At 42.1% G+C, this 24980-nt stretch overlaps 1 protein-coding gene across 29 annotated transcripts in view; it reads left to right on the top strand.

Annotated features, from left to right (window-relative positions):
- The window catches only part of CAMK2D (calcium/calmodulin dependent protein kinase II delta), a 131651-nt gene that overhangs the window by 29992 nt on the left and 76679 nt on the right, over positions 1–24980 (top strand). For all 29 annotated transcript variants that reach the window (XM_086747069.1, XM_086747099.1, XM_086747082.1 and 26 more), the window contains one exon: positions 23370–23429. In XM_086747069.1, coding sequence (XP_086603195.1) covers positions 23370–23429 — 60 coding nt within the window. The remainder of the gene's footprint in view (positions 1–23369; positions 23430–24980) is intronic.

Consider the following 24980-nt stretch of genomic DNA (forward strand, 5'->3'; position numbering starts at 1 on the left):
ATGCGCTCAGGAGGGCAGGGAAACCTTCTGTCTTTGGATGCAACCTTGAAGGACCAGCAGAGCTGCTTAGAAACTGTTGCCTTGCTTCAGAAGCGCTCTTCCTTCTTGAAGCTGGGAGCAGGAGCTGTTTGTCCTGCAGTCTTTCAGTGGGCCATCCTTTCTCCTTTAGGTCTTTGTGTGCTTTTTCTCCATTCTCTGCTTTTTTTTTTTCTTTTTTCCCCTCACATAATGTTACCTGAAGCTCAGTAAAGTTAGGCAGAACTATCTCGTGCCAATGTAACAGCTGGCAGTCGAAGCTTTTACGCATAACATCTGCAGTGATGCTGGTGGTAGGAGGCTAAAACCATCTCCAGGAGCGTGCCCACGTGTCCTCCACCCTTTCCTTGTCAGCAGGGCTGGGTAAGCGGTTTTGTATCAGTCATGGTCCCGTGCAGGTTTGCTCTGTACACGTTGGGAGTGGTAATTCTCAGGAAAGGAAGAGCGGCTGGGTCAAGCAGCTGCAAGGCGCGCAAGCGGAGCGAGGCAGGGACATGTGATGGAGTTTCGTGGTAATATTTGATCAGCGCTCGTGACCGAGCTTGGTACGTTGAGTCAACTAGCCGTGCAGCGCTTTGTCCTGGGAGTGTTTCCGATTGCTCTCTGGTGACTGACTTCATGTGCTCAGCAGGATGAGAAACGTTATTTCGTGCTTGTAGACAGCTATGAGTGGTTATTTTTCAAATGGGATACTCTTAGGTGGGGATTTGAAAGAGGTTGCGTTTGAAATGACGTGTCTGTCTGGAGCTTATCTTGCCTTTCAGCATTCAAAAAAAAATCATAACTTTTCTTAGTGGTTCACCGATGAGATTGTTCAAAGGGAGATTTGGAGTTATCACTCACTCGGAGCACTTTGGAGTTGGTGAGAGTGATTTGGTTTCTATTAGTCAGTTTTGAATAAGGCACGTTAATCCAGAATGCTATTTTAAGAGGCGATGATACCTCTCTGCTGCTTTTCCCTTCTGTTTTTATTGCAGGGAACTATATTCAAAACTTTTTGTCATGGTTTTCTCATGTGCATCGCCAGTAAAAATACTGGCCTGATTTCTTACATGATGAGGAGTCAGTTGCACGGAGTGTTTTGTTGGCAGGCAGAAATATAAATAAAAACACAACTTCGTTTGTTGAAGTTTTGTTGCCGGTTGTGACACAACTTCACTTTTGTTTTTTTTTTAGTTCTGGGATGAGATTGGATTTCAGAAAACTGTTAATTCTGCTACAAAGACTGCGTGGATGTAGAACCCAAGGGAATTAGAGTAATTTTGTTCCATTAATTTTAAAAAGCTCTTCTTGGAGTAGGATCAATGCGATAAAATAAGATGTGCCATAATATCTGTGTTGTTCTGCTACCAAGTGGAATACTATCCTGGTTATACTTAACATAGATAAGTATTGGTTTGAATGTCTCTTTTTTTCTGGCACAAAATCTTGAATTTATTAATTGGAGCTTTCAATTTTGAGCATGAAGTTAGACCCTGAAATCCAAATTTAGATGTATAAATCTGTGACTTTGTTTCTTCAGTGTTGAGATCCCACGTTTTTGCCAGCGACAGTCAGATTTGACAGTCTGTAAGTTGTGTTTGCAGGAGTTGTGAGCCAGAGTCAAGAGACGCGTACAGGAATGTATAAATAGGCACTTGACCAGCATGAGCTTTATGCAGAGGTACAGTGCTTTTCATAATGTGTTTTTAACCGCCTCGTCAACTGAACTCTAGATGCTCTTCAAATGACAGATAAAATGTTGAAGGAGAGAACGGAAGCTGCCACTGAACCGTTCTTTTCTGGAACCATTAAGGTGGGTATGGTCAAGAACATGGGGGAACCCTCTGAAACAGTAAGGAAAAAGAGCAGACTCCCCTCCTTCTCTACTTTTTGGTTGGGTAGACATCAAATAATAAAAAAAAAAAAAAATTGATTTTGTGAATGAAGATCTTGAGGCTTAGTTGGAGACTTTTTTTGGGGGGCAGGAGTAGACTCTTCAAGAGCAGTTTGTGGTACAAAAAGGTGGAAGGAGCAGGAGAAAGGGAGCAAGAGGGGTGGTATAACCTAAGATAACGGAAAACAGTGCTATGTAAGGATGCTGAAACTGGGAAGATTTTTATGTGCAGTTGGTAATATTTTTTTTAATCCAGTTTCTCTTGTGATTTCTTAAGTAGTGGGTGTTATGTTGCAAAGATCACTTACGAAATACCGAACTTGCCTAGAACACTAGAGTATTCTAGAGTGAAATGATCAACCCAAGAATATACAGAGATTAAGTTATTTTTGAAATAAGACTCAAGTATCATGGACACATTTTGGTGCATCCCTTCCTGTAAATGATATTGGGTCTCTCCCTGGCACCCTAAAACGTTTATATTTTCTATATCAGAATGCTCAGCAAGGGCCGTGACCATCCATTTCCCTTGATTCTCTTTGCATTTCATTTGGTGATACCTCAAGCTGCGAGCGCTTACAAGTCCTGCAGAAGTATTTCAGCACTGCTGTTTCAGCCTTTTAGTGGATTAAAAATGTTCCTGTGGGTATACAGCTACTGGAAACACAAGCCTCATTAGCACATTTTTGTTTTGCTTTTTTTGACAAAGCAGTTGCACATTTAAGTAATGCGCTCCTCGCAGCCAAGCTGCTGATTTTCATAATCTATCGAAGATACTAAGTGGATAAAAATAAATGTGTCTCTTAAGCTTAAAAGATGAGTAGCTAAAACTGCACGTAGTGGGTGGCAGCTTCTTGAAACACTTGCCGCTTACACCTGAAGCTGTAAAATAGCTCTTTTCGGGAGCACTCCTTCTGAATTCAGGCTTAAAAATCACTGGAGTGGGGAAATTTTGTGTTTTATTGCAGAATTCACACATGCCTGAATACTGCAATCAGATGCTTTCAGCATGGGAACTGCAACGTTAAGAGTGGTGCAGCTTTATTTTAAGTATGTACCAGAAGTTCCTGCTTAGGTAAAAGCATATATTTTATTGCAAAACAATAAAAAAGTAGTGAAGAAATGTCACAGCATAACCAAACTACATTTATACCAAGGTTGCTGAAAATGCCCTTGAATTAATGTATTTTTTCAAAGGGCCTCTTAGTGCCATAGGCAGTCTTAGTACTTTTTGTCACTGAAATAATTTCTCTTTGCAGTTGTTCTTTCTATTTTAAGTTTTTGTTTGAGTTCTTATTAGTTTCCTTCAGAGGAAAGTCTCGCTGATTTAAATTCTTAACAGCCAGGCCTTTCTTTATGTAAGACTGTGTGGGTGGGGGAAAAGTTTGTGTGTCAGTCTGATTTATATCCATACCTATATCATCCCAGGTTTTTCCTTTCTAATTCATTCTGGTTTAGATGCTCTCCAGTGAACTGAGTCAAAAGCTGTTGCAGGTTTTTTCCAAAATTAGAAGATTCGGAGCTATTTCGCTGCATACCGCACATTTAAGGAGGAAGCGATCGTCGTTCTGTGTTTGCAGCTTTCTGCACGTCTTCCTTAATGCTTCTCAAAAGCTGTTTGGCTAAAGCCGTGTCAAAGTTGAAAGAAATAGTCTGGGTTTTATTATCCATGATTAATTTCAGTCCCCAGTGTCTGGGGAGGAAGCACGTTCCCTGGTTGTGCTTGCACGTAGCGCTGAAGCCCGACTCCAGAAGGATTTTCCAGCGCTATCAGCTGGGACCACAAGAAAACCAATTCTACTAAAGCTGGAAAACTTGCTGTACCAGATGGTCGAAACTGAGTTACGTTGTTCTTTTAGTCCAACTAAGTGGATTTGGGGAATTTGCTATCAGTGGAGTCCTAAGTTGTGGGATGGGTTTAGTGGGAAGTTGTCAGCCTGGTGCCAGATAACTGCAGTTATCTCTTCCGCTGCGGGCGCTTGGGCGTGTTTTGGCTTTCACAATGACAAGATTCATGCTGGATGCAGAATCTGTAATGCCTGAAAAGTCTCTTTTTAAGACTGCCGCAGCTCTGGCTTGAGGTGCGTAGGTGAAGCGGAAGCCATTCAGTGGCTGCCGCTTTAGCGCTGCTGTCAAGCACTTCTTAGATTTATTCCTATTCTCTGTGCTCTTAACTCGTCTGTGCTTCGCTTTTGCCTTTTTTGCCTGCTGCCGACGTTCGAGTTTGCGCTTCAGCCTTGCTCAGTCACTTCACCTTTGCGAAATCCACATCTCTAGCGGCTTCGTGCCTGCGTCGCTGTGATGTTTTAAAATGCACTTAAACATGGGGAGTATTTTCAAGGTTGACTTTTTTTATTTTTTTTTTTTTACTGTAGTTAATTGTTATGAAGTACAAATTATTACATGTCTGTGTCATTACTTTCTGAGAGCGTGGCATTCCATACTCAAAAATAAATAAATGAGACTATAGAGGAGAAGTTTTTGGGTTTTGGTTTGGTTTTTTTTTTCCCAGGGAGATTCCACTATGGTGAGAAAAGATGTTATAGGCAAACAGCTTATTCTGCCTCAGTAGGGAATAATTGCCTCTCAAATAATTGAGAATAATTTTCTTGTTCCTCATTGAAAAATGGCTTCTGGTTTTGGTTTTGAGGTTTTGTTTTGTAGCTAGTACTGAAGCCCTGAAACAGTTATGAGATTTCCTTTCTGTTCTGGATTACACCAGACCCTGGAGAGTTGGGGAGAGGAAGAGTTCAGGTTAGCGTTGAATTGTAACAGCAGTAGGCAAGGTGGAAAGGTTATTGCTCAGCTTGTCTCTTTGGAGATCTGAAGGTTGAATTTGCTGTTTGTGAACTGAGGAAAAGTCGTTACGGAAATCGGTGACACCATCAGCCTGGAATTTTGCGAATATTTACATCTTAGTACAATACCATGCTTCTGGCTTCAAGTACTTTTTGGTTAAGTGTTCCATGGCACTGTTATGTTGTTGAAATGTAGTTTTCTATGTCAGTCTAATGGAAGACTACAGATAAAATATTCAGAGATTCCATCTGTCTTGTTTTTCCCCATCACTGAAATGCTGGTAATAGCTGTTACCTGTAGAAAAGGATTGGTTTGGTTTGGGTGTCTGGTTTGATTTGGTTTTGGGGTGGTTGTTTTATTTCTTTTTAAATAATAATAAAGGAAATAGCTTGTCTTATTATTAGCAGAGGAAGAATAAAGAACTAGTGTATTTTGCAAAGTGGAACATGCTTTGTTAAGCAGTTTTGGTCAAAAGCAGGGATAAGTTCTTAACTCCTTAATTTCATGTTATTTTCTTTCCTGTCACCAGTATTTTCAGTGACTGTGTAGAACCGAGATGTTTTAAAAAATCAGTGTCTAGAAGAGTACTTTGCCAAAATACGCTTCTTTATTATTGCAATCTGAAAAAGCTTTTTAACTAGCAGGAAGCAAGTGCTGAAGTGCTGCTGTTATTGTCTTTCTGACAGATCTGCATTTGTTTTGCCTCTGCATCCACGGCTGATGATACAGTACTTCTCGTAAAGCAGTGATTTTAATTTTATTTTTTTTTCAACTTCTGTGTAGGATTGTTTATGAATATAGAACGGAGATTTCTGAACGCACAAATTGGACGGAGGCCCAAAGCCTGGAGCTGGGAAAGGGAAGCCCTAGGAATGGAATACAGAATTGAGCTTTGCTTTTTATAAATCTGTTCTGGCTTGAGAATTAAGAGGAAAATGCTAAATCTGTCACTTCACTTAAGAGCTCTGCTAGCTGTCTAGCTCACTGATTGCTGATAACAAGATAATATTTTCACATTTTGTCTTGAGAAACTGGGATCCAAATAAGAAATACCTTTCTCCTTTGGAGAGAGATGTTTTCCTGAACTTTTATTTTGTAGAGAAATTCTAAATGAAGCTGTTTGTGACTCGTTCCTGGTGTAAGACATCAGGCTGGTCACACAGATACAGAGTGCAGATCGGTTTGGTTGCAAATAGATTGTACAACAAAAGACTTTGTGGTGGACTTAGTGCTGAGCTTACTGGTGTTGCACTGAAACGCAAGGCTAGCTTGACTGGGAACAGCCAGGGATCACCAGTGCCCAAAACCTTGAAGGAAATACAGCAGTGGCTAATATTTAGAATTAAATTAGCATAATTTGGACGTCACAGATGATGAGGAATGTTTGTGCTCCGGAATGAAGTACTTGCTAGTAGTAGCAAGTATGCACAGCATCCCCGTGCCTTTGGGGTTTTTGTGGATTTTATTTTGATCTGCTTTGAACATTAGGCTGCAAGCGTTCACGGCTTGGGATTTTCATTGTTTTATTAGTTAATTCTCTGGGAGCACAGACCATTAATGTCAAAGAGCAGACCACTAATCTGTTTTTAAAGGCAAGACCATCTCAATGAGCACATGTGCTTGTAAAAGAAACTTCTATTCATTTGGGATTTAAGGGTTTTGTTTTCTTAAGTCTTTTGTTCTTTCATTACATTAGAGATTACAAGATGGGGTTAGTTTTTTATTCTCGGTAGAAATGTTGTGTTTACTTTTGTGTATTTCTGATGAGGATGACTGGATTTTTTTTTTTTTTCTCAAAGGCCAAGACAATAACACTTAAGCATTTTCGTCTGTTTTCTTAGTGGTTAGTGCATACTGAAGAAAATTTTAAGTGTAACTTCATTTTAGCAGCCATCTGACAATTATATGTGACAGTGACGCTGGTTTGGCTTGTAGCCTGGTCCACAAGATTATATAGAGACAAACTCAAGCAATCTTTTTTGCAAGAGAGAAATTGCCCGGTAAGTATGTTATTTTATTTTTCTATGCCTGAGAGTTGCACAGGTCACCAAATCTTCACTGGTATCTTTGGGCTACATTTGAAAAAGAGAAGTAGCAATTAAGGAAATTCTCAAGAGTTAAAGCAGAAACAAAACTAATAAAGACAAATGAGCTAAACATGGCTTCCAAACAGCCAATTAAAAAAAAAAGGCAACAGAAGGATTTTTACAAACCCTGTGGGAGGAAAAAGTGAAGGCATGCCGTGTTCAATAAATCCTTTAGGCTAGGCTAAAATATATGAAGAGAGTTTACTAGGTGCATGTGTGTTTCTATTACACTGTAATACTGCTGCTTTGTTTTATTCTTATTTAAAAAAAAAAAAGGCAGCAGCTTGATTTCAGGCTGCCTGTAACTGAGTCCCTTGAGAGGGGCAACAAAATAGATGGTTTTTGGTGTCTCTTTCAGTATCATGCTACCTCTGGAGCTGGTTTGTGGAACAGAACAGGTTTTTTGGCAGCAGACGCAGATATTGATACTGTTATGGTGAAAGCCAGATCGTAGGATGTTTGAGTGAATTTTAATTAGACGGGGGAAACAACGCCAGGAGCCAAGTTCTCGAAGCGTGACTCATCATCTGCGTGCCGTGGACCTGTTCCACGGGTGAGAGCTCTCCCAGAATAATGACTCCAGCGACTGGCCCTCTGCCAGGGAAGGGCGCGAGCATCCAGCTTGTGTGTTTGCTGAGGTGCCGATCGGCTCTTTTTCTGAGGAAGAGCTCCTCTGAATCCTCAGTGTGAAGACTCCTGCCTTCTGAAGCGTGTTTTCCAGCGGTAAGCAAGATTTCAGTGCCATACCTCCAGACCACGGTTGGACTCTTCGCATTTCCCTTGCATAGCACAGATTTACTACACATACGTGTGGGAGCTGGGTGGATGAAGGCTGGAGACAACTGTGCCCATACATGATGCGCGGTAACCTTGCGGACACTTCAGCAGCGATACAGTTTGTGATTCAGACTTGAAGAATGTGAAAGTTAGGCAATCCAGAGTAATGTTTTCCACGGCACCGTCACGCGGTCCCGCTGCGTAGCGTCAGGGAGTTGATCGTACTCCTTGTGCGGAAGGGGAAGGGTGGTGCGAGGAAGCTGTTTAGGACTTGAGAATTGTGAAAGCTGCTTTAGTATCCGGGCTGGACTGATGCCACACAGCTTACCAATGCTTCCTCAGGATAAACCTTTCTCATCACTGGTATATTCATTTATGTGTGTGAAATTTGGAGTAAAGATGGAAACAGAGACCTGCCTTTTGAAAAGGAAATTTTCTGCTTGTGGTGGGTTGACCCTGGCTGGACGCCGGGTGCCCACCGAAGCTGCTCCGTCACTCCCTCTCGTCAGCTGGGTGGGGGAGAGAGAAAATTTAAGGGAAGGCTCGTGGGTCAAGATGAGGGCAGGGAGAGATGGCTCACCAGTTACACTCATGGGCGGAACAGACTCAACTTGAGGAAAATGAATGTATTACCAATCAGAGTAGGATAATAAAGCATAAAACCAAATCTTAGAACACCTTCCCCCATTCCTCCCCAGGCTCAGTTTTACTCCCAGTTTTCCCAGCCTCCTGCCCATAAGTGGTGCAGGGGGACAGGGAATGGGGTTTGTGGTCAGTCAGTGTGGGGCCCTTCCTACGGGAGACGGTCCTCCGTGAACTTCTCCAACGTGGGTCCTTCCCATGGGCGGCAGTTCTTCACGAACTGCCCCAGCTTGGGTCCCTTCCATGGGGTGCAGTCCCTCAGGAGCAGACTACTTCAGGCGGCGTCGCATGGAGTCGCAGGCCCTGCCAGCAAAGCTACTCCCACGTGGGCTCCTCTCTCCATGGATCCGCAGATCCTGCCAGGAGCCTGCTCCAGCGCAGGCCTCTCCTGGGGCCACAGCTTCCTTCAAGCGTCCACCTGCCTCAGTATGGGGTCCTCCTCAGGCTCCAGGTGGATCTCTGAGGGGGAAGAGAGATTTGTTTTTTTGCAGACAATCTCCCCTTTATGTTACCTGATGAGCGAGAAGGGGCAGATTCCAGCGGAAAATCTGCTCAGCTGTGTTTGTGGTAGATCTTGTTGCATGTTGTATTCAGTAGGTGCAACCGTATGTTCCAGAAATCAACATCTGTCCACAGCATAGTCTGAGGAGTTAAAGGTTTTTCTGCTATCACCCTAACCCTGATCTCCTTGACAGCAAGATTCTTGTCATGATGGACAACCTCTTTGGCCAACAGATAGCTTGCCTTCATGTGTAGTTGCCTAAGCAATCAGAAAATAGTATGGTGTGTAGAGTGGTCACAATTTATTTGTGAATCTCGGAGCAGAAACTTCATGAGAGATTAGTCAGGGTGTTAATAAAATAAAAATTACCAAAGCAGGAAAATTATTTGCATTCTTAATATGGGAAACATCTCCTAGGTTTCACAAGTGGAATCCTGATGTACCAGGAGGTGAGAGGGCTTTGGGAGTGCATGTGCTGTTATGAGTTCCTGTGGTGGCATTAAAGGGGTAGTTGTCTTCTGAAATGGGTATTGAAGAGCTTGGTTTAATGTCAATCCAGACTTTGGAACAGTCTCTGGAAAATGTCTACAACTGTTCATTCAAGGAACGCAGATCGTGATCTCCGTTGAAAGACACTAAAGCTGAATGTTCCTAACAGTCAACTGGTGTGGAATAGCCAGCTGCTAGGCTTTCTTCACACTGAGGGCTCCCAGAATGGCTGAGGTTGGAAGGTATCTCTGGAGGTCATCTGGTCCAACGCCCCTGCTCAAGCAGGACCACTTAGACCAGATTCCCCAAGGCCACAATTTCCCTGGACAACCCGTGCCAGCGCTTGGTCACCCTCACAGAGAAAAGGTTTCCTGATGTTCTGAGGGAACCTCCTGTGTTTCAGTTTGTGCCCATTGCCTATCACCGGCCATCGCTGAAAAGAGCCTGGCTCCATCTTCTTTACCCCTTCTCTTCGGGTATTTCTACACACTCAGAAATCATCCCTGAGCTGTTGTTTCTCTAGCCTAAATAGTCCCAGCTCTCTCAGCCTTTCAGGGACTTGCTTAGGTTGGAAAAGACCTTTAGGATCATTGAGTCCAGTTGTTAACCTAACACTGCCACATCCTCCACTAACCTGTGTCTCTAAGCACCACATCTACACATCTTATAAATATCTCCAGGGCTGGTGACTTACCCACTTCCTTGCATGGCCTGTGCTAGTGCTTGGAAACCCTTTTGGTAAAGAAATTTTTCCTAATACCCAATCTAAACCTCTCCTGGAGAAACTTGACACAATTTTCTCCTGTCCTGTTACTTGCTAGGTGTCAAAAGAGACTGACACACACCATGCCATTGGCCGCCTTGGCCACCTGACACACTGCTGGCTCATGTTCAGCCAACTGTCAGCCAACACCCCCAGGTCCTTTTCCACCGAGCAGCTTTCCAGCCACTCTTCCCCATGGCTGTAGCATTGCATGGGGTTGTTGTGACCCAAGTGCAGGATCTGACACTGAGTCTTGTTGAACCTCATACAGTTGTCTTTGGCCCATCGATCCAGCCCGTCCAGATCCCTGTGTAGATCCTCCCTACCCTCAAGCAGATCAGCACTCTCACCCAGCTTGATGTCATCTGCAAACTTATTGAGGGAACACTTGATCCCCTTGTCCAAATCATTGATAGAGATACTAAACAGAACTCACCCCAGCACTGAGCCCTGGGGAACACCAGTTGTGACTGGCAACCAACTGAATTGAACTCCATTCACCACAACTCTTTGGACTTGGCCACCCAGCCAGGTGAAGAGTACGCTCGTCCAAACCACGAGCAACCAGTTTCTCCAGGGGAATGCTGTGGGAAATGGTGTCAAAGGCTTTACTAAAGTCTAAGTAGACAACGTCCACAGCCTTTTCCTCCTCTGCTAAGCAGGTCACCTGGTTGTAGAAGGTTGGTCAAGCAGGACCTGCCTTTCATGAACCCATACTGACTGGGCCCGATCACCTGGTTGTCCTGTGCGTGCCGTGTGATGGCACTCAAGGTGATCCAGGCCTGTAGTTCCCTGGATCCTCCTTCCAACCCTTCTTGTAGGGGGGCATCACTTTCCTTGTAGAAGAGGTGATCCAGTCCCCTCGTCATCTTTGTGGCCATTCACTCGACTCTTGCTGGTTGCTCCTTAGCTCTCTTACACTGAGGAGCCCACAGCTGGACACGGTACTCCAGATGTGGCCTCACCAGTGCAGAGCAGAGGGGAAGGAGACTGTTAATGAATTATTCTGAAGAGTTTGTTTTATAAGCTACCTTCCTGTCGCAGACTTGATTCTCTCAAAAGCCGTAGGCAGCTGAAAAAATACTGCCGCAGGTTTCTCTGCCCTTCAAACTGGGATACGTCTGGCCGTGCGACAGGTGGTAGAAGGCTCTAAAACGCAGCTTTGGTTTTGAAACCGCTGAGCTGTATTGGGAAGAAGCAGAAATTGCTGCGATTTGCTTTTGTGTGTTGTCAATGCTTTGGGTGTCAGTTCTCATGGATGTTGTAGAAGAAGTGAAGGTGCTGCGGTCATTTTCCGATGCTGAGCTACAAAGCCTTTCCGTCTCCCGGAGCCATTGGATACACATACTGGCTGGGAGCTTTTGGAATGAGCTAGAAGGGCCGTGGGCAAACACAACATATGGGTAATGAATTTCTGGTTTATAAACTGGGTATAGCAGTGGCACGGTTTCCCTAGCGCTTTGCCAGCAGTTGAATTAGAAGTGGCAGTTTTAATTAAATAACACAACTGGAGCTTGGGTTATTTTCCTCCGCCAGTTCCCTTCAGTTTCAGAAGAGAAAGGGTTTTTCTGCAGTAGATTCAGTGTAAAACTGTATATGCTAAGTAGAATATTCAGCTGTGCAATGGAAACCACGTTAAATCTGGTTGTTTCATATTAGTGGTACATAATATTCGTAATTTAAAGTGTTTCCACGAAATAAGATTTTCAGATACGCAGCAGATCCTAGAGAAAACCAATGCCAATAGCAGAGGCCGATACTTAGAGGGAGCAGGAACTGGACGGACCACCGGTTTCTCGTGTTGGAAACGACCTCTATCTAGTCGAGAGGTTTTCTGCTGACTAAACTGAAGTTCTTCACTTTGACTCTGAATTGCATTCTGTTGTTGTTATTTAGGTGTAGCTTGGGTTGCGTTTTTGAGGAAGGGGGTCGTGGGTGTTTGGTTTTCTTTTGCCAGAGCCCTGCACTGTGATTTTTCAGTCGAGGTTTGGCCATAGAACACCTCAAACGTACCGTCTGCAGTCAGAACAAAAAAATTCCTGACTTAAAGCGACAAAGTGGATATGTTGAATAAATTATGCTGCTGTAAATACGTTCTTATATACTTATTTTCTCTAAATCATCAGGCTAATCAAATTCAGTAATTTCCTAATTATATTGATTACGTTCTTGTTGTCTTTTGCAATATTGATAAAATACTGTGCAATTACTGCCATTTAAAATATTCCAGTTTTACCTTTTCAGGCTTACCCTTTCAGATAGCTCGTATTAGTCACTGTGCCAGCATTTGGACTCTCTGGAATACCAGAACGTCTTCCCTGGGGTCTTTATTTACCGAAACAAGGGATAAACGTTCATTATCTTGGCTGGCCTGTTGGCTGGGTTTGGTTTATCCGTATCTTTAATGCGGAAGCTGTACCAGGGCTGAACCTGACGCCTTGAGAAACCAAAATGCATCCGGTGTTCTTTTCCATGGTAGGGTTTTTCTCCTTTTCACAGCTTTTCCTCACAGTTCTGTTTCTCTCTCGTGCTCCGTGTGGTCTAGGATCTTTTTTATTTTCCGGAGGCACAGGATGATTTACTTACCGTTTGTTTTGCCAACAGAGACATAACCCAGTTTCACGGTGTTTCCCAAGAAGCTCAGAAGCTGGGGGCAAGGGAATTACCGCTACAAGCGCAAATACCCGGGTGTCAGTTGCTCTGGTAGTGGGAAAAAAGCTTAAATCCCTTCAGGCAGGTTTCCTGCGACCACTGACCATTAAGGAGGATTGTTTTCCTCAGGGGACTTCTGCTTGCAGCTCTGGATGGCTTCACCTGATACAGGGTTTCGATAGACTTAGATTTTCTTCTGGATGTAACGTACAGCACACAGCACAGAAGCTAATGAAAGTTTAAATACTTGGCAGTGCTTGTTTTTACTTTTATTTGTGGCTGTTTATTCTATCCTCAATTTAAAAAAAAAAAAAAAAAAAAGCCTCAGACTGACTTGCCTGGGAGCATCTTCATTCACCATCTGTAGAAAGAGTCGCATGATGGCAGCTGTTGAATCAGGCAAGCTACTTACTTACTGAAATAAGACAAATTAGGAGGCAAAACGCTTGGAGAATCTGGGCGTTTATCCCAAAGTATTAGAGGCTGTTGTGTTTCCATGGGTCAGTCAGATGGTGGGTTTGCATCGTTGTTAGAAAATCAAACGATCTGTTCAAACTCAGGGACAAAACTCTGGATTAATACAAATTCGACCACAAGCCTTCAGTGAAGGGTTCACCGCTTAGCGTTGGCTGAAATTGCTGTGGTGGTACTTCAACAGCAATCCTCTGAAGTTTATTTTTTGGTGAGAAAAGACTCTGTTTGGTTATCTTTTAGTGGAGTGTGTTTGCAAGACTAATGTTTTTTTAAAAGATCTGCTTTTACAAACTCAGTGAATTGAGTTACGAGTAATTCTAAGAATAACGTCAAGATGATCCTCTTTGAGCATAAGACCATACTGGGGTAGCTCGGAGGTGATGGTATCAGAGTCCTGGTGTCCGAGATGGCTACGATAGAAAGCTTCAGATGGGCAAAACCTTTTCATGCACGTGGTATTTGAGGAGGAGATTTGTTACTCTTCTGAGCAAAGACTTAGCAACTTGGCAGAGCAGAAAAAAAACTAATATAGTGGATTAGTCGTAAACTACTTCTTTTAAAATAAATTTAGTGGAGGGAAGGTAATCAAAGTACTATTTAATGTGGATGTCCTTTTAAAGTTTATTATTATTATTACAGTTTTAGCTTTTTATGAGCCATGTAGAAATAAATACCTCTTTAGTGATGACCTACTGTTTGGTAAATGCTGAGGTTGAGTCATTAGGATATTTTTACCGATGCAGTAGTATCTTTAGTCCTATAGTACTGGTACAGCCCACTGTTATTTTCAAAGAAATATTTCTCTAGGCATGTGCTTATGTATTCTTAGCATATTTTTTTTTTTTTATGAAAGGCTTTGGCTTTCATGTGCTTAATAAATTTCCTCTGAGTCATCATGATAGTTGCCAGACCATTGTTTTTGTGCTTTTTGGACTTGATTCCAGTTCTACAGTTGTTCCCTCCTAGGGGGTTGAAGTCCATGAGATTTTTATTAAGATAAATGTCAATGATTTGAAGTGGATTTGCATAAAAGAAGCCTTTAGTCTCTAGTAGAATAAGTCGTGTGTAATGTTTATTTTTAAAGTAACAGTGACTACAGAAAATGTTGGCAATAAAAGTTGTTGACCTTTTCAGCACAGTGGAATTTCTGCCTTTGACTGCTCTTTTTCCCTTTCTGTTAAACACAGAATACTCCAGCAGCCCTAAGCTAGCAGTGAACTGAACATCCTCACTGGTCTTCCTCTGTTTCAAAAAAAAATTTTAAAAATACTATCAAGAAATGACGTCAAGGCAGAAGGTGGTGATCATTGATACACTTCCTAAAATTAAACTTTGCCGAAGTGAAGAACTTAAAGACGGAGTTCAGAAGTTGTTCTTTGCAGCAGCCTCAAAATCAGTAACTTCAAAATTTTGGTTGTCAAACAAAAGTCTGTCCAGAGTTTGTAATGTTCTTCATGGCTTTCATGGATTGAACTATTTGTCTTTAAAGTACGGTCTGTAGGACTGGAGTTCAGCGAGGCATTTGAGTATGTACTTAAGGGCATCCCTCTCCGGTGAAGTATCTGAGGGCAAGGAGATGCTTTAGTGCTTGTTAGACTGCTGAGTCGATGCCTGGAATTCAGGCATCTCTGATGTAGGATCTGTTTTTCCGAACTTACTTTCAATTCCTAAGGATTTTTTCCAAATACTGTTGCTTCCTGCAAACTTACTGCAACTTTCTGCAGGAAATGAGTTAAGAAATTGAAAAAATGTTTCCCTGATTATGGTTTAGAGCTATTCATTCAGGAGCAGTTACATAAAACTCATTTTCAGCGTTGGTGTTACAAACAGGGTATGTGAAGATATGTGGGGGCGAGTACTCGACGGACTTCGTTTTGACTCGTTGGAACATAGGACTGGGAAATAAAACCTCTGGAGTTAATCTAACACAGCCACCACCTGTCTTTGTTGTACAAATCTAATAAATTTATCAAGTTCCATTTAAAAGCAACCAGGTTTTTTGCTGGTCACTGGGTTTGAAGCATCCCCTCGCCTGGGCTGAAGCTGTCGTTTCCGTTAGCTGTGCACACTGACTCACTGGCGCTGAATATACGGCTTTTGTTGCGGGCGTTTCGGACTGAATCAGGAAACCAAATTTGTGATTTTGGTGAGTACATCGGTATGGCTTTCACACCTATTAGCACAAGGGGATGCGAGCCTTTCAGACGCTTCGTGGAGCTGCTGTAGGGTTCATGGCAAGTACTGGCTCAGATACATCACAAGTACTGATTCAGGCGCATTTTGTGATTACAAATGATTCCAGTATTCATTTCAGGAGCTCAATCTGTGAGACATTCAGAGTTTTCTTCAGATTGCTCTCCCTTAATCGCATTCTCCACGCCTGTCAAATTGTACAATGCAAAAAAAGGTGGTAAGCAGCCTGAAACTCCGCTTGCGGCATTGTTACATATTCCTCTGTAAAATCTGAAAAACTACAGCTGCCGTTTGGCTGAAATGTGTTTGTGCTAAAGCCATCTCGGTGCTTTTGGTCCGCTTACGTGCGTGCTCTGCTTTAACTCCTGAGAGTAAGCGGAGCAGGCTTGTATATTCTGGAGTACAACTTGGCATGTTTAATGTCTGAACTACTCAAATACGAATCATGAGTGCGAAGCGTAAAAACTTTAAACAAACCAGCAGAAAATAGAAGATAGGACAAAATGAGAAATACTGTATTCCTTCAAGTATTTATCAGCAGAAATTAAGAAAAAATCAGAGGCAGAGGGCATAAAATTGAGAACCAAAAAAGGAAGGAGGGTGGTGAAGTAACCAAAGAGTTCCCAGCATGGAAGATGGAAGAACGTCCATGTGTTCAGAGACGGAAGGGAAAAATGTGGAGAGCAAAGGGCTGCAAGGATAAAATGAGAGGAGCTTTCAAAGTGTAGTGTATAGCCGTCGTGCAAAAAGTGACAAGTCAATTAAGAGACCCCAAGAGGGTCACCTAGTAAGGGCCACCTTATTCTTCTGCTTTTAAATATGTTCAGGTCTTGCACGTAGCATTCTTAACCAAAACCAAATTACGATCCAAAAAGAGGAAGGGTTGGAGAAGATGTAGCTGACTGTCGGTTGTAAGAATCTGCAGGTTTGAATCACAAAGGAAAATATGTGGGACAGAAAGAGGTAGTGAGGAGAAGACTAATGACGATGTTTGAAGTTGTTGTCACTTGTGCCAGTGGGGCTTGCTGGGACAGTGCAGCATTTTCAGACTTTTACTGATGCTCTTCTTGCTTTTCCAAGTCACTTCTCACAGAAGAGTGAAGTGAGTGAATCGCCAGCTGGCTGTCTAGAACCACAGCAAATCAGAGTATAAAATGGGGGAAAAAATAGGATTTATTAGCTTGAACTCAGCACCACTGAATGTGTGCTTTTGAGAACTGTTTAAAGGTTCCCAGGTTGTGTGAGTAAAATCCAGTCTGCGTTCTTACAGTCCTTCTGTTGGTCTCTTCTGTCTGTTCGCTTTGAACATAATTAAACACAAATCATGTAAAAAAGTAAAATCTTGGTCAGTGCTTTGCTGTTAATGTCACCTCACTAACGTAGATCATGTGCTCCTCAATTTCAGCAGCAGTGCTAGAAATGGAAGAAACACGGGAATTTCCTGCACTTTTTTTGGTCGTAGTTGTCACAGAAATCCGGGCTGAAGTGTCTTGATAACGTGATCTGGAGACACTTGTACCATCGTTGACTCTGTAACCTGTGCTTTGTAGGTAGGAACGACATCTCTGGATTACTTTCTCAAATTCGCACACACTATGAAGGCTAAAATATTAACATAGAAAGGGAGCGGGAAGGGGAAGAAAGCCTTACAGGAACATCAGCCAACGCAAAACTGCTCTTGGCAGCCTTCAGAGCCCAGCACAAATGTGCCTTGTGTTTTCTTAATGCCCTGGGGCAGAATTTGAAAACCAACAGGTGTGGGTTTTATTCATTATTTTACAGAGCATCTTGGATTAATATGTTTTACTTTTCCTGGATAGTCAGCAGCCTGGTTGAATAGAAGTGTGCGCGTGAACGCAGCCACAGAAATAACTGGAGGCGTACTCTCTGCCCTGATTTCTGCTCTGTTGATGCTTTTGACCAGCGACCTAACAAAAGAATTGGCTCTGCTATTGTTGTGGTGTACTCTGCTCCATTACGAACCCGAGTATCCGTGGAAAAGACATCTTTATAGCAGTGAACACCTGACGTGTGCCTCCGTTCAGGAAAGGTTAGGAGAGGTGGGTCAGATGGGTACTCTCGCTGTTTCTAATTGTTTTTCATAAGGATGTCCCACTTTCTTAGCTATAAATACTAGGAGGAGAGGAATAAGTCTGCGTTTTCAGCTATTTCCCCAGGAGCAGAGCATTCTTTTTTAAAAAGTGCTTTTGGGAACTGAAGGACCGTATTCCTTAGCATTTACCTCCTTTACGAAGAGCAGAGACGGTGAGAGAGGTTTATCTGGGAGCGTTTCTGTAGCATGAACTCAGTAATGGAATATTCAAGGGGCTGCATGATGTACTGATTTATGAATAAATGTGATTCTTGTTTTATCTTACAGACCGAAAATGACTGGCTTGCAAATTGCTAAAGGTCTATAAATTATCTTTCGTAAGACGCAGCCCAGTCAGAGGCTGAGTAATATTGTTGGTCCCCACTAACGACTTCAACTTACAGAAATGATCCGTTCCAAGAAACAGAACTGGCTGGTTTCCAGAGCCTTAATACTTCCTGAGAGAGAGTTTTTTAAAATGTCTTTGATGCAGTTAGATGGTGTATAAGCCGCATTCCTAGACTTAGAGCAAGTCGCTGTTGCAACACTATTCCTCTTAGACAACGTACTCTGGAACCGCAAATATTTACGTTCCATGATACCTAGAACACCTCGTTGTGCTCTATATGGTTGTCAGAGAAGTTGAGAAAATCAGGGGAGGTGGGGGGAAATTATTGCTTTGTTAACCTGTGTGTCTCCCCCACTGAATTACAAAGATTTGGTTTGCGTAACTGCCAGGGAAAAATGTGTAGAAAGATGATGGCTGCTGTTTCAGGTCACCCAGGCATCGCGGTTGACGTTCTGGTGGTACTGAAAGCTAAGCTTTCTTTGATGCTTTTTTTTTGTTTTTCCCCACAGAAAATTCTGCAGCTCTGTGGGTTTTTTTGACCTAGAATCTGCACACGTGGAAGGGTTTATCATAACCTTAACATTTCAATTTTAAGTATTTTTACTACACGCAGCACATTTATTTCTCAAGAGAGAGCTCGGTTAACTTCACCTGTGCCACTGCATTGTAGCAACATCAGCCACGGACTGATTCCAGCTTGTCCTTTCTGTTCCTCAGAAGTGAGGGGGAAGGTCTGTTTGGACAAGCCATGTTCCCATCAGGACCAGAGCTTATTCTGGTGAGATTTTAGGTGCCCAGAGGTTACGTTCTGCAAGGACAAAGTTTTAAATTGCAATAGAAACAAAAAAAAAAGCATGAAGAGAAGAGAAAGACTAATGCATCACAATGTTTCCTTTTAATAGGAGCTTTGTTTTTCTGTGGAGGAGAGTGAGCAAAAGAAAATCTTTTTTTTAGTCAAAATAATACTAATACTAGGAAGAAAGTACGGCTGTATCCTAGCACATCCCGTTGTCAGAATTTCTGCAGTTGTTTTCTGATTTCTGTGGGAGAACATAAGAGGGGCAGAGTGGTCTGAGGTGGGTGGGCTTTATGGTGTGCTGTGCAGCGATCTGGAGAGTCTCTTGGGACTTGGGTGCTCCTTGTTTTCTGTTCGTTTCACCGTCTGAAGAAAAACATGGAAAAAAACTGAAAAGCGTTGAGCTGTATTGCACAGAGTCGGAGGCGGCTTGTAGAGGCCATCCTCAGAAAGATGGAGCAAGCTGTGTGAGAAAACATACCTCATCTCACACTGAATAAGGATATATCCAGTCAGTACTGGGGAATAAATAAATGTACAGACAGTGAACGGGGCTAAAGATACAAAAGTTAGCACTGAGGAGATGCAGCTCCACTGTTCGCCGTGGACTGCAAGCTCTAATAATAAAATAACAACAGGAAAATCCACAAAAGTTACTACAGATTGTTGGTAGAGGCTTTGCTTTGGGGAAGATTGAATTTTAGACACCCATGTTGATCAGTAGTGAGCGGTAGACGTTTCTGCTATGGTGATAAACTCGATTTGGGTGGCCGTGCAAGGATCAGCACTTTGGATTGAGCATCGTGCCAATGCAGTAGAAAAGATTTATGCTGAAGAGATTAATTATATCTCTCTCGAATTACAAAATGTATTATGACTTAATCCAAGAAGTAGATATAGGCTATGTATGTAAGTTTTTGTTAAGGAGGCGAATTTTGATACCACTTAAACAATTTGTTCCTTTATTTGCCTACCAAATACAAAGTATACAGACAGTCTGATCTTCTGATGCAGGTTTTGTAACCTGTAATACGAGATTTTGGTCTGTTGGAATACCGTCGTATGAATTGGTGTTAGTTCAAACCTTTACATCCATACAGTACCCCAGATTTTACCCCTCCATGTTCTGTTTGTGTCAGGTTTCATAGAATTTCATTAGTTATTGTAAAGGCTGAATATTTCATGGTTCAGTGCATTAGATAATTTTTTTTTTCTTGGCTACATGTCACATTAAAATTATTTGTAGCTGGCTGCAAGGCTTTTTCCATTAATAAAATGGTATTATTCTCTTTGCTACCTTCTTCCTGATTGTATTGGTGTTTCACAGGCAGGGATCTTTTTCCAGTCTTGATAACTGGCTGTTGCTGTGATGGATGCTGTTGTTCACAAATGGAGACTCGCTTCCATAAAATAAACTAGAATTTATAGGGAATTCCTTCTGCATTTGCTTTGCTGCTCTTTGAGCTTCTTTTCATTTAATTTTCTTACAGTTTCTTATCTAGACAGTGTAGAAGACCTTTTTGTAATCGACTGAAGGTAATTAAATGAGAACAAAGGAAGCAAGTAGGTAAATGTACTGTCAAAAATTAGAGGAATTAACTTTTTGTTTGTAGTAAGTGACCTACTATTGAATTTATTTTATTCTAGAGCTTTTCCTCTGATACTGTTGTAGCATAAACATCTTGTGGAGATGCTATCACAGGCTTTCTCAGGATTTGTGGGAATTTGCTGCCTGCTAGGTCATTTCTCTGGCTGGACTCACCCTGGCAGGACACTTCTTTCCTAACCAACTCTGATCGTAGCAGCGCACCTTCTTATGTTTGAGATGCTTGGGAGCTGAGTGCTGGAAGTATTTCAGTTTGACTTGCCCTTTGACATTCACTCTCAGATCACCAGTAATTGAAACCTGGCTGAAAACAGGGTGGGAGACGTAGGGATTTATGTACAGCATTGGCAGTTGGATGTGCTTGTAAATAAGCTCAGTGGAGGAAGGAACTCGATATTCCCTGGAACAGGGAAGAAGAAACATGCGGACTTGAAAGGCGAGTCGTCTTCTTGGGTACCCCACAAGCTTGAACTTGTGTTTGGTTCTCCCCACAAAACCTTGCATACTGCAGGTTAACTCGGAAGGTTTCTGAAGCTTCTCCAGCAACGCTAAGGATTACTTTATTTCTTTGGAAGTGCAGGTGTCATCTCCTGGACCTTGATGTCCACTTAAATCCCGGACTGAAGGAGTACTTAGTGCTTTTTCTTCTGCCTTGTGGCAGAATGCGCGTGGTGTAAGGTATCCCCGTTCACTTAGCATTTCCTTTTATAACAGGTATGATAACAACTGCTCTGACATGAGCGACTGAACGAGGTAAATGCAGAGAGCTCATTATTAGAATTTACATGACACCAGTTACCACCTGATTGGCACCAGTCAATATACTAGTTAAGTTTGGGGTGAAAACCTGGGAATTTTCTGAGGGAAATTTTTTTTTTTTCAGAGAAATGTGCCAGCTGAAGCCTCAGAGTTAGCAGTGTGAACTTCAGTACGCAAAAAGAATTTATGTAGTTGAATAAATGAAGTTAAGTTTCAGTGGCTATTGTTTCAGAGTATTTCAGGACACGAACATGTGCAGATACCCTTTTTTTTTTTTTTTTTTTTTTTTTTTTTTTTTTTTTGCAGTTGATGCTAAAATCGAAGCGACATCAGCGAGAGCCAAGGGCTGCCTGAATCTTGCAGGTCTAGGCTTGATAAATCGGTTTCGGTTAAATGAAAGAGCTCCATCTAGTTTATGCTCTATCATTGAGGTAGTGTCTGGTTTTAGCATCTTATTTAATTTATTGTGTGTCCACCAGCGCAGGAGGAACATCGGTATCGTGTTTGCCATGCGTTGTACAGGTTGGTGCTCTGGGTGGCCTTACCCAGGTGGTACCGCCTGCTGTCTGTGGGCTCAGCGTGCTCTCAGGTGCAGTAAGATAAAAGTCAAACAACCAGTGCAAATGTTGAGTGTACGGGAGAAATTAATCATTTACGGTGTCAGTTCAGAAGCTGCAGTATAGCAATTAATAGCAAAGAAATTTCAAGTGTTTATACTTTCTACTCAAAGTCGGAGATGAAGTGCTTTATTGTATCGATGTTGTTCATGAAGAGTCGTTATGTTTAGCTCTTCATAGAAGACTCTCAGATACTTTCCAGGTTTCTAGCTGTGCTGGCTGATCCTGTAAATACAGACTGAGGTGGTGCAGGATGGCCTTTGAAAGAGCGCTTGGTCAGCCCACGATTACGTTACAGCCAAAGCCGATGGGCGTTGAGGTGCTGTAACTGTGCCTGTGCTTGCGTTTCAAACCTGCTGAACCCGATTCCGACTCTTGGCCGATGGATTCCCACGTCAAACTGGTATCGGAGGAACTATAATTTAGTGGCTTTGGGAGATAACCTAATTACACTGATGGTATTGCGAGAACAGATACCGTAATAGATCTGTAAGCTACATTACAGAAACAAGTAACTTCGTCATTCTTGCTGTGGTGTTTTGATGCCTAATACTCTTGTAGATGAAACTTTTGTGTTCTCTGAATGCTGGTTATTCAACTCAAACCTTACTGTGTGGAATACTGGTTTTATGGGCTGGAAGGACAGTTAAAAATTTCCCCTTTCAGTTGTTAGGAATGTTCTCAAACATCATGGGAATAATTAGGATTGCAGAGGTAGCACAACCCAAATCACTTGTGTGACGTTTGAAGTTTGAGTCCCCGTGAAGGATTGATTATTACAATATACTTGGGTATCAAATTGGGTCGAATTGCCTCATCAGTTAAAACATTTTACACTTTATTTCTCTTCTAATTCTGAAAAATTATTTTTAGCTAATATTATAAAGTTGAATCTGTGCTGCTTTTCTGCTGCTTGACAAAAGCTTAGTATTCTTAGCATCCATAGAAATTAAACCACAGGCAGTGAGGATAAATGCACTAGAAGTCTGTTGGAGTTACAGGATTACGGCAGGCAGTAGCTGGCTATTTTTGTTATCACCAAATTATGTATTTTGTTGCCCAAGTTAGCTGTGTGTGTTTTAAACTGCCTGACACTAGGCATTTTAACGTACCTGAGGACCTTGAGGTATTTCCAGTAGAAATAATTTATGTACTCCCCCCAACTTTCTCATATGTATTAGATAAAACAAGTACCGTGTTACTTAACGTTGTCCGAAATGCAGCAGAAATACTATAAATGTTGGTTTTTGGGGCAAATACTAGAAAAGTGTGCTACATTAAAAAAAAAAAAAACTTAGGTAAAATGGAGCTTGATGCAAGAAGTAGTATTTTATCTCCAGAAGTGTCATTAGGGCTGGGTGCTGCTCTACCAGAAGGTTAGAAAGAATCGAACGACTGACAGATGGTACACCTGGACTGCCGTCTTTGGGGTATCAGCACGTTAATGAGTAATCAGCCAGAGAGAGAGGGGGTATCGTTAGAGCAGTTAACAGGTGGGATTTGAGGCAATGCTAGAGGCTGAGGTGGTCCTTGCTTTGATTAATGGTGTAAGGTGGTTTATTGCCTGGTAATTGTAGGTTGTGGTATGGATATTTCCTGTTCTCCTCAATAAATCAGCAGCCTGATTGTTCTGATGGAGCGGTGCCTGTGGCAGTCCATCAAAGAAGTGGTTGGATGCAGTAACCTAATTCAAAATTACAAACATCTTGAATATAAAATCTTAATGGATATAAATAAAGGAGATATATCATCTGATGTGATTGGTAAAAAGTTGGGGGTTTTTGCTTCTGTGAAGCAAATACATTGAATTATGTTAATCTTCCTACTAAAAGTGACTGTTTTGCTTTCCTTTTTTTGCAGATCACCAGAAACTGGAAAGAGAAGCTAGAATCTGTCGCCTCTTGAAGCATCCCAATATTGGTAAGGAGAATTCACTTGCTTTATACGGTAGATTTCAGTTTAGCAAAACGAGGGAAAATAGAAAATAACAAATATAAATAGCAGCTCAGAGAAGTCAAGTGGAAATATCTCCTGGCAAGACTATTTCTTCATAACGTGGTGCTCCTTTCTAATTCTGCTGTGCGATGTGATAGCCCAGTAGCTCACCTAAAGCAACATGTACTGTTCTCATCTTCTTGGAGCTATTGCTCTGCCGTCAGTGAGCTGTCTGTGCCGGGTGTTTGGGGTTTTTTTTTTTTTTTTTTTCAGCGGTGTGTAGGAGGAGATATTTCCAGTACCGCTCATGACTTTTGAGACCTGCGGAAGAATTTCATCTACCAGCATATGTTGCAAAATGAGACAGACCAATGTCAGTAGAATTAGTGTTGGTTTTACTGAGATGCTTATTTTATCCTGTTCTATTTTGTGTTTGATTCTGTTCTTCTGTAGAAAAGACAGGTAGGTGCAGAAAGCTCTGCTCCTTTTATATCTAGAACTGTATGTTTTCTACTTAAAAAAGCAAAAAAAAAGATATTTTGGGAGGGTCGGGTGTGTCTGTTTCCATGTTTTAGAAACAGTAAAGGCAGGTAAGTACCTTGATCTTTAAGGAGTTGTATCTGGGTTTGTCAGACACCAAATTATATACCAAGGATATGTCTCACAACAATATTTGCTGTACCTGCAGCTTCTGTGGAAGGGTGGGGTTTTCTTGTCTACCGTGTTCCTTTATCCCCAGGTACGTTCTTAAAAGTTATCACCAGAAAAATTAATAATCTCGCTGACTGTTTTAAGTAAACACATATGCTTGGTACTCCGAAAGCACTTGGCAGTCTGCAAGCTCTTCCTTCTGGTTAGTTTTTCTCCTTTTCAGTTTTAACTAACAAATATCTTCATGACATTTTTAGTCTAATAGAATTTTTTCATGCCTGGGAAAGAAGCAGCTCCTTCCTCTTAATAATAATCATAAATTGAAAACAAGTGTACCACAATTCAAAATGAAATGTCAAATCTCTGAAAAAAACTCTGTTACGCAGTCTCTAAAGCTTGGAGGTTTCACTTGCAAATTTAGTTAAGGAGGAAGAGCGGTGTTATCTGCATTACTGTAACGTAGCCAAAACGTTTGCATTGTGAAGTGGTGCAAGACAAGGGAACGTACTCGTGGTGGGGAGGAGGTGCAGCTCTCTGCAGATATGGAAAGCAGTGGTTACACATCTGGTGCTAGCCTGGCTCTAGAGTCATCTCCCTGTGCCTTGCGCTGACGAGAGTGTATTTGTGCGTTTGAACAAGCTGGGGAAGATGAGTAAAAAACAATAATGAACTGATGAAGTGGAAGAGCTGAAGCGCACAGAGCAACTCAATTGAAACAAATGTCTGCATTGACTTCATGTGATCGCGTGTCTTTGGTTTGTTGAGTAGCTTGGACCAGTATTCGGATGTGGTCCAGACCCTCTGTGGCAGGCCAGCTATTCCACGTACCATGTTTATCTTTGAAACGCAAGCGGGCGACGACAGCTTTGTGACGGGCAGGTGGGG

Source organism: Chlamydotis macqueenii, chromosome 4 (assembly GCF_036417535.1).
Source record: "Chlamydotis macqueenii isolate bChlMac1 chromosome 4, bChlMac1.mat, whole genome shotgun sequence".
Classification (NCBI taxonomy): Eukaryota; Metazoa; Chordata; class Aves; order Otidiformes; family Otididae; genus Chlamydotis; species Chlamydotis macqueenii.